The following is an 8,744-nucleotide window of genomic DNA, read 5'->3' as shown; positions in this document are numbered from 1 at the left end:
CTGAACGGCACAAGAACACGCATCCGCAGCAGGCTCACCTCGCTCTCCGGTCTGTGGATTTCCCCCCCCCCGGGCATCTGATCGTGCTGGGGAGGAACTGCGCGGTGGCCGGGGGGATCTGTCTGATCCCGCAGCTGCACTTCTCTTTTGATGCGGCTCTGAAATGCCGTGCCTTTCCCCCTAGTGTGACCGGGGCCTCTAACACAAAAGTCCCATCACATGTCTGACACAGTGTCTTCTGTTATTCTCATGTTATTCTCTTTGTAACACACAGACTGGCTCTACATCAAGGAGGGCTAAAAATTCCTTCCCTTCCCCCCATCCATGCCTATGGGCCAGTTCACAAAATATCTTATTTCTGTGCAGAGGTCATTTCGGGGGGGAACGCGGGGGATCGCAGTTCCCCCGGATGAGGTACGGGCGGGCGGGGCACATGACGAAGCCCCGCCCCCTGCTTCCGGCCGCCCTGCTTCCGGCCCTCATTCAGCCAGGAGGAGGCAGGAGAAGGGGGAGGGTAAGTTGCTTCCTCCCTGCCTCTCCCCACCCCTGCCTGCCTGGGGCCAGGGAGGGCCTTCGCGGGGCTTCCTTGCACTCCCACCGGCCTTGCAGGTCCACCGCCTCATGGGGCTCAGCAGTGGAGCTGCAAGGCCGGTGGCAGCGGCCGGGACCATTGCGGGCGGGGGGTGTGGCCTTATGACACACTTCCGGTAATGTCAGGGGGTGTGGCATATGCTAATGAGTTATGCTAATGAGTTCCCCTAGCTCTTTTTCTACAAAACGACCCCTGTTTCTGTGCATGAGAATAGCCTTGACTTTGCATGCAAGCCAGGAAATGTAACATGATTTGAGCAACAATGGGTACAGTCAGCTGCATTTTTTAGGACTGTGAGCATGCATCCAACTTGTCTCCAAATAAAGCAAGATTTGCAATACCCTTTCTCTCTACATATGCAGGATGTTCAAAAAAAAAACACAGCAAAAATTGGAAGTTTTACAAGGGCCCATGATCTGACTGTGACTCACCTGAGGGTTTTGACTCATAGATTGTTGGCCCCTGAACTAGACGAATCTGATAACTAATCTATCAAAACTTTACCTAACAACAATATTTGCAGTTCACCTGAGGATTGAGGAATCTTGTATTTGATCATTAAATTTGAAAAAAAAATCTGCCAAGGAGAGAGAGAGAGAGAAATATCTGAAACTAGAATGCTTAGTGCAAGAAAAATAAAAATAATCAACTCAAGGGACACCTCAAACTGTTCATCATACAGTATGGAGGCATGTGAGCTGCTCTCATCTGAGAAACAGAGTCAATACATTGACAAATAACACACCTGAGTCCTTTGGGAATCAATTAGACAAAACCTCAAAGGGACAGAATCATAAAGGAACAAATCCACAACAGGAGTTTACGTTATTCCATCAGAGATTAATCTGAAGGAGAGTGTCCAGTTCCCTTCTCCCTGATCCTTTTCCCCTCTCCAATTAATTACAACTCAGATACCATCTCAGAAGGGAGATGTGCACCTGGAGGAATGAAAATACACAGCCTTTTTACCTCATGTGCATAAGGCTGGAAATCCAACATGTTTCAAAAGGAGGCTGTCCCTTATTATAGGAGATATTTGACATCTTCCCCCAACTGACAACAGCTGCCTCCTCCTTTACCAAGTCACTAAGTAGCTTCTTTGGAAACACCTGTGGCTGAAAATAAAAACAAGAAAGGAAAGGAAAGTCTCTTACTGTGACAGCACATTAAAAATTGAAAGTCTCTAAGCTCAGAGACATACTTCTGTGTCTGCCTCTTAAATCAAGGCTTGGCAAATGAAAAGGGGGGGGGAGAGGAAGAGAGAAAGCAGGTCATTAGCAGTAAAGACTACCATTTCCCACCAATTGTTAATGCTTTGTTTATGTGGATTTCTATGAATATGACATTTTAATGGCACGATAATTGTGTGATTACAGTGCAACAAGGATTGCTAGAGCAAGAAAAGAGCAGCTCAGACTGACGCCTGCTGTGGGTTCTTCAGTTTCCCCTGAAGCCCGCCGACAGATAACCACAGGATTTTCATTCAGGGCTGTCAAGCCTACCAATACCCACAAGCCACATTCACACCACAATACCCCATAAACGTGTTTAGTAACAGGTGCTAGAGGCAGCAGGTCAACCCCTTTTCTTCCCTCACATTTTCATCTTGATGGGCTAAGAAGCTCTAGAAAACACCAAACCTGTAATTAATAGGATTTCTTTTCCCCTTATTTTAGCATTTTGTTTGGAGATTTCTGAAAATATGACAGCTTGGAAATACACAAACCAGGTAGAGGTATCACCAGTATGTGGGGGGGGGGGTGAACACATTTCAGTCAAATACTGCTGTTGCTGTTAGAATCATGGTTATTCAGTGATGATGAAAGAACATTCTTCCCATGATCAAAAGTTTTTTTGTTGATGTTTTGTTTGTTTTTTGTATTATGATTTTCATATGTCCCAGATAACTCTGGGCACTAAAATCCATTTGTGCTTCTCAGAGTCCCAGATCCTTGCAATGTGGACATAGAAATCAGAATTTGCTTTTTTGTTTTGTTTTGCTTTTTAACCAGAAGCACAATGCCAAATTTTTGTAATGAATATGGTACATTTTTCTCCACTGGCAGACAAGCAACTCTCAGTTTTATAAGGATCTCAGTGGTAGGCAGACCCTTTTGTCGAATCAGAGGCACACGAAAACTGGGTTGGAAGAAAGTGCAACACAAATGTTTGAAGAAGCCAAGATTAGTATGGCCACAGGCTGTACTTCTGATAACAGGGCCTGGAGACACCCTGTGAAAGATAAGGTGGAGTAGAGGCCAAACACAGAGAAAGGAAAATAGCATTGCCTGCAAACAGTGCAAGACAGCCCAAACAAGTAAGGCAACTGCTTCTAGCCACCCAGGACACAGTAAACAAAGTCAAGTGTTCATCATCACCTTATTCCCCAGCAAATGTGACCTAAGGGAAACTAACAGAGACAATTACTCTGGAGTGCTCTCCTTTTTGCAGGTTTCTAATGGTGCTAGCAGCACCAGCTGAGTCCATCGTTAATGGCCTTCCTAGAAAAGCCTGCACAGGGTATGGCCTGTTGTAGATCCTTCGCTTAAGGCGAAAGTTTTTTTGTGTGTCTTTTTTTTGTCTAGGCGAAAGTTTTTAACTCTTCCGCTATCAACTTTAGGGTCAGTACTGATCTAACCAGTGATCTCACATTCAGAATGTTTTATTATCTTAAAACGAGAATGATAAATCCAGATTTCGGAGTGGGCTGCTCCCTTTACGTATTATCTGCCTTTTGTAGAAACTATGTGGAGCAATGAAGAATGAAATACATGCCAAGAACATGTTTTAGTGTAAGCAACATGTTAAAAAGGGAAAGTATCGCCACTGTGCTCTAACCACAGAGTGGCAAAACTTGCATGATTCAGTTAACAAATATTTGGCCATTTTATTTATTTTTTAAAACCTTTCCTGCAATCTACCTGCTGTGTCACAAATGTTCGGCTAGATCAGGGGCATCAAACATGCGATCCGGGGGCTGGATCAGGCCCTCGGAGGCCCTGGCTGTTTCCTGCTTCCTTTTCCAGTTCTGCTGCTGCTGCTACATCACAGCTTACTTTACCAGACTCTCTCAATCATACAGAAGATAGACAAGCCTCTCCTGTGCAATTGAGAGAGTCTGGTAAAGCACTAGCTGAGGTTCCTCCCCCTTCTCCCAGGGGGTGGGAGGGAACCAGCCAGAGCTTGATTCTTGGCCAGGCTGCCGCAATCGTATACAGGAGACAAAGGGAAGCCTTTCTTTCCTTCCACTGGCTGAGGCTCCTCCCTGAAGGGAGGCAGAGAAGGAGGGAACGAGGGAGAGCTTGCTTTGCTAGGCTGCCTCAATTGCACGGCAGAAATACCAGGCACCTTTAAGACCAACAAAGTTTTGTTCAAGGTATGAGTTTTGTGTGCCTTGCTACCATGTGTGTATTCTATGTGTGTGTGTGTTTTGTTGGGCTCCTTATGCCAGGGCTCTCCTGGTTGCAACTGGGTTCCCTCCCCCTTTTCACTGTATTCATGCCTTCATGATTCAGTCTTTCTCAGTAAGAAAGCAATGTGAACTATTTTAGAGGAGGAATAACAACAAGCCAGTGAGGTGGATTAGGCTAAGAGTGTGTGTCCAAACCAAGTTCACCCAGCATATTTCCTTTGTAGGACGCTGTAGTTATTTCTCTGGGGAAGACTATAGTTTTGTATACAAACAAACAGCCCTCAGTCTGTGTCAGGATGCCTTCTCATGTTCTTGACCAGCAAATGAAGCAACTTATGTACAAAACCTCACAATGCCCAGCCATTTCATGTTTTCCCCTGGTCCTAGACTCAGAACACTGAACATGAGATTTCTATAATGAATGTCAATAGATCAAAAGTAGGTTTGCAACTAACAGATACACACCTAAACAGCATACTCAAGATAGCTACAGCACAGATATTTTGATGCAATAATTCAGAGCAAGAGGTGTCAGTTATCAGAGACTGTTAAATAGACAAAATATTGCAAAAGTTTTAAGCATGTTTTATTTAAAGTTTAAAAAATCTTTGTGTTTGTCTGTGTCCTTTATAAAATTTATATCTCTGCTACCTGGCATTACATTTTATGACACACGTGGCCTGGCCCAACAAGGTCTCATTTATGTCAGATCCGGCCCTCATAACAATAGAGTTCGACACCCCTGGTCTAGAGTGACATCCCATCTCTGCTGAGCTCTCAAGGCACTGCCCCCAAATCTCCAAGAACGTTTCAAGCTGAAGTTGGTAGCCCTACTTCCTGTATTTCTATCTCTCAGCTTTATACTCATTTACTTTTCTTCCTCTGTCTGCTAAAGGGGTCAAAAACTGCAACCCAAAACCTCTCAGTTTGACTGTTCTGAGCAGGCAAGAAGTGGCCAACTTGTTCCATTTGCTGGCAACGACTCACCTACTCTCCCATTGGCTACTGGGGAAGCTGCCTTAGTATCCTATTGCTCCATCCCCCTGGCTCCTCCATTCTTACACCCCCACGTCTGACGCATTGCACCTTGGGAGTTGTAGTTCTCAGCTGGCCTTACTGCAACCGTAGCAAAGGGAATTAGAACTACAACTCCCAACTTGGGAGTCCCAAGAGGCCATGGGGCATTAAACTGTCAGTTAAACAGTTAATCAGTTAAACAGAAAGCAGCTTTGAAATCGAAAGGGGTTGGGGGTGTTAAGTATGCAACTCAACAATGAAGTAAGTAACAAGTGATTCAGCTTTATTGAGAACGATAACTTCCAAAAGAGCACACAGCATCAGACGACACACGACAACACAACAGTGGAGCATAGCTCTTTTTAAACTCTCCCGGGCTGGTGTAGCCACGCTCTCACATAGTTATCATCCAATCATGTTACATAGGTAACAACCAATCATTTGTTTTCCCTCCAGCACAGACTCTTTCATTGGTTACTGTTCATGCTTCAGCCAATGGTGTTGTTCCAGATTAGAATCCGGCTGAGGTTTCAAGCTTAACACTACATGTTAATGGATAAGACACAACAGGGGGGAAAGGGAAGGCCTGGACATCCCTCTGAATTACAATTGATCTTCAGACTACAGCGATCACAGTCCCCAAGGAGAAAATGGTTGCTTTGTTTGCAGACAAACAAACAGCCCTCAGTCTGCGTAAGGATGCCTTCCCATGTTCTTGACTAGCGCATGAAGCAACTTATGTACAAAAGCTCTCAATGCCCAGGCATGTCATGTTTTCCCCTGGGTCCTAGGCTCAGAACACTGAACATGAGATTTCTATAATGAATGTCCATAAATATTTATTTATTTCAGCTTATATTCCGCCCTCCCCCAAGTGGACTCAGGGCGATATTGCAACAACAGTACACATGCCAGATAAGAATGTGGTTGTATTCAAACATACACTTTTTCAGCATTTCTCTTCACCAGTAAAATCCAAACAAACATCCAGAAGATTTTAATAAATGAAGTTAAACAACTGCCTTGCGGGGAGGGGGGTGAGTTTGAGGTGTGGAATGCAGTGAAGTCCAATCAGCTTCCATATGCAAAAGACCTTGAAGGTTCCATATGCAACTGACATTCCAACTGCCTTGCGGGGAGGGGGGTGAGTTTGAGGTGTGGAATGCAGTGAAGTCCAATCAGCTTCCATATGCAAAAGACCTTGAAACGCTGGGCGGGACTGCACAAAGCAGCCAGTCAACCCAGCCAGCGTCTTCTGACTGACAGTTCAAGCGTCCATACACTAAAGGGGCCAAATTTAGAATGTTCATATAGAATGTTCTTACTCAATTATATATAAGGAGAGATATCTCTGCTACCTAGCATTAGTTTTTGTGACACACATGGCCTGGCCCAACAAAGTCAGATCCGGCCCTCATAACAAGACTTTGACGCCCCTGAGCGAGATGGTTGGTACAATTTCTGTCACCTCAGATATACCGCTGTTGAGAGAGTGAATTTATCTCCATGTCAAAGTCTTTCTACATGTGAGAAGCTAACATGTAACGCAGATGGCCAAGCTAGAAGCCTTCTCCCTAGCATGCTAGAATTAAAAATGCAGGGTATAATTTAAACATGAGGTATATATAGTTTCCAGAGACAGAAATCTTTTTGTTGGGAGGAGTGAAATGTGTTCTAACAGGGAAGCTGGCAGAAAGTCTATCACATTAATTCAGGTGTCATTCAGTTTTTTTCACTGGTATTCTAATTTTATAGTTTTAATTGTAATTTTATTCCAAGTTCTATTTCCTTGATCGAAAATCATTTTTAAAATCTGGTATTATGAATGTAAACTAAAATTCAGGTACTCCAGTTTAGGTCAGTCTGAGAAGTACAGTAAATGTAGAAGTGGGACTTGAAGAGACTTTCAAAACATTTAAGAAATGTTGGACTAATGTTTAATTTTGCACTGTGGTTTAGTAAAAAGAAAATACTGAGTGAACATTCTGAAATTAGGGCTTCCAAGATCAGAAACTAATACCTAGACCTAGCACTTCCATTTGGCACCATGGGTTTTGTTCACAAGTGTCAACACATTCCTGGCTGTGGTGTGAACGCCAGCTGTCTGGAAAACATTCTGCCAGTCACCAGCACAGAGTATTAAAATTCTGCGTCTACCAGACATATCCAGGAAAGTAAACTGCTTGTCTTTCTTTAGATAAGCTAATTACCAGGTAAAATGAAATGCAGCAAATTGTGTAAATATATGTGCCACACTACAACAGTTTCTCACATCCCTCCTACAGCCTCCTACAGCCTCCTACAGCCCTTCCCCCATTCCCTCAAAGGAAAAAAGACAGCAAATCGTCCATCAAGTCAATGTTCAAGCTATCATAATTCTAAATTTCCAAGGGCCTGTCAGGAGATTTAAGATTACAAGTGGAGAAACTGAAAGAATTTATGGGCCGAATCTCATTGGCCCATTCCCTCTCTCCCTTGCTTTTCCTCTCTGCCTCCCCCGGCACAACCTGCAGGCCCTTCCTTTTTCCTTGTCTCCCACCCACTTACCTGCTTACCCACTACTCATTGTTTCATACCCTGGCAGCTTCTGGCCCCTCACTCTCCTACCCTTTTCTGTCCCCCCATTTCCAGCATTTCCTTTTTAACTCTTCTGCTCCTCTCCTCCACCTTTACTTTCCCTCTCTCTCCTCCCTTTTACTTTTTTTTTCTGTCCCCCCCCCCCCCGACCCTGCCTCCCCATGCTGACACTAACTGAAGCCTGCAGTCCTCTGCAGTGTGGCTTGTAGGTTGCCTAAAAACCTCCACAATGGCCTCCAAGATATCACAACATACTCTTCCAAGATCTCAGATGCACACTTTTCTTGAAGTAGCAGACGTTGTTCCTGTGATTTAAAAAAAAAAAATCTAACATCCCTATATATTTTTCTGTAAATCTGGGGCTTCTCCCAAGCTTCGAACCCCCACCCCACCCCCAAAAAACCTTCTGTCACTGGCCCCAGTATATATGTTTTGAGTCACAATCTCTGGCCCAGTTCAGAATTACATATAATGAGATGGGAACCCATGAAACTCACAGAGGAGGGAACTCCTATCCCTCTACACTGGCACCCACTTTCTTTCCCTTTTCAGGCTTTCTCTCCCACTCCCATTTTCCTCTCTTTTTCTAGGCTTTTCTTGCCTTCCCCCTGTATTTCACACCCTTTCTTTCTTTGCAGGCTTTTCTCCAACCCCACCTATTCTCCTCTTTCTCTCCCTTTTCTCTGGGCTTCTCTTCCCCTCTGTTTTCCACCTTGTCACCTTTTCTCATCTGTCTTGTTTCTCTCTCTTATTTCCCAGGGCTTTTCTCCACTACCACCCCTGTTTTCTATACTTGCTTTTTCTCTATTTTGCCCCACTCACCACTTTGTGTTTCCTGTTTCAGCCACTGCTGCTGGGATTGCCTAGGCGGAGGATCTAGTACCATGGTTGCTAGGCAACCCCACAGGGTTTCCTCCAGGTCTATAGAAACATGCCCCTTCTCTGTACATGTCCTTATTATGTGGATGTATTGATCTGCATTTTGTGGCCATGTTCAGAATTAGATATTATAGTGACACACACACCATCTTTTGTTGCTAGCACAGCTGAAGGTTACCAGACCACTGTATATTCAGTTCTTTGTTCTTTATCATGGGATCACAGTTTTAAAATTGCTCTGCCCTCCTGAGAATGAGCTGGTGATAT

General features: G+C 44.3%; 1 protein-coding gene across 1 annotated transcript in view; it reads right to left on the bottom strand.

Annotated features, from left to right (window-relative positions):
* Positions 1-8,484, bottom strand: part of GALNT14 (polypeptide N-acetylgalactosaminyltransferase 14) — a 210,468-nt gene extending 201,984 nt beyond the window's left edge. The window contains exon 1 of the mRNA XM_015413873.1: positions 8,421-8,484. Coding sequence (XP_015269359.1) covers positions 8,421-8,484 — 64 coding nt within the window. The remainder of the gene's footprint in view (positions 1-8,420) is intronic.
* Positions 8,485-8,744: the final 260 nt, after the last annotated feature.

The sequence above is a fragment of the Gekko japonicus genome, unplaced genomic scaffold, assembly GCF_001447785.1.
Source record: "Gekko japonicus isolate JY-2015 unplaced genomic scaffold, Gekko_japonicus_V1.1 scaffold1392, whole genome shotgun sequence".
NCBI classification, from domain to species: Eukaryota; Metazoa; Chordata; class Lepidosauria; order Squamata; family Gekkonidae; genus Gekko; species Gekko japonicus.
This window is presented reverse-complemented; position numbering and strand designations above follow the sequence as displayed.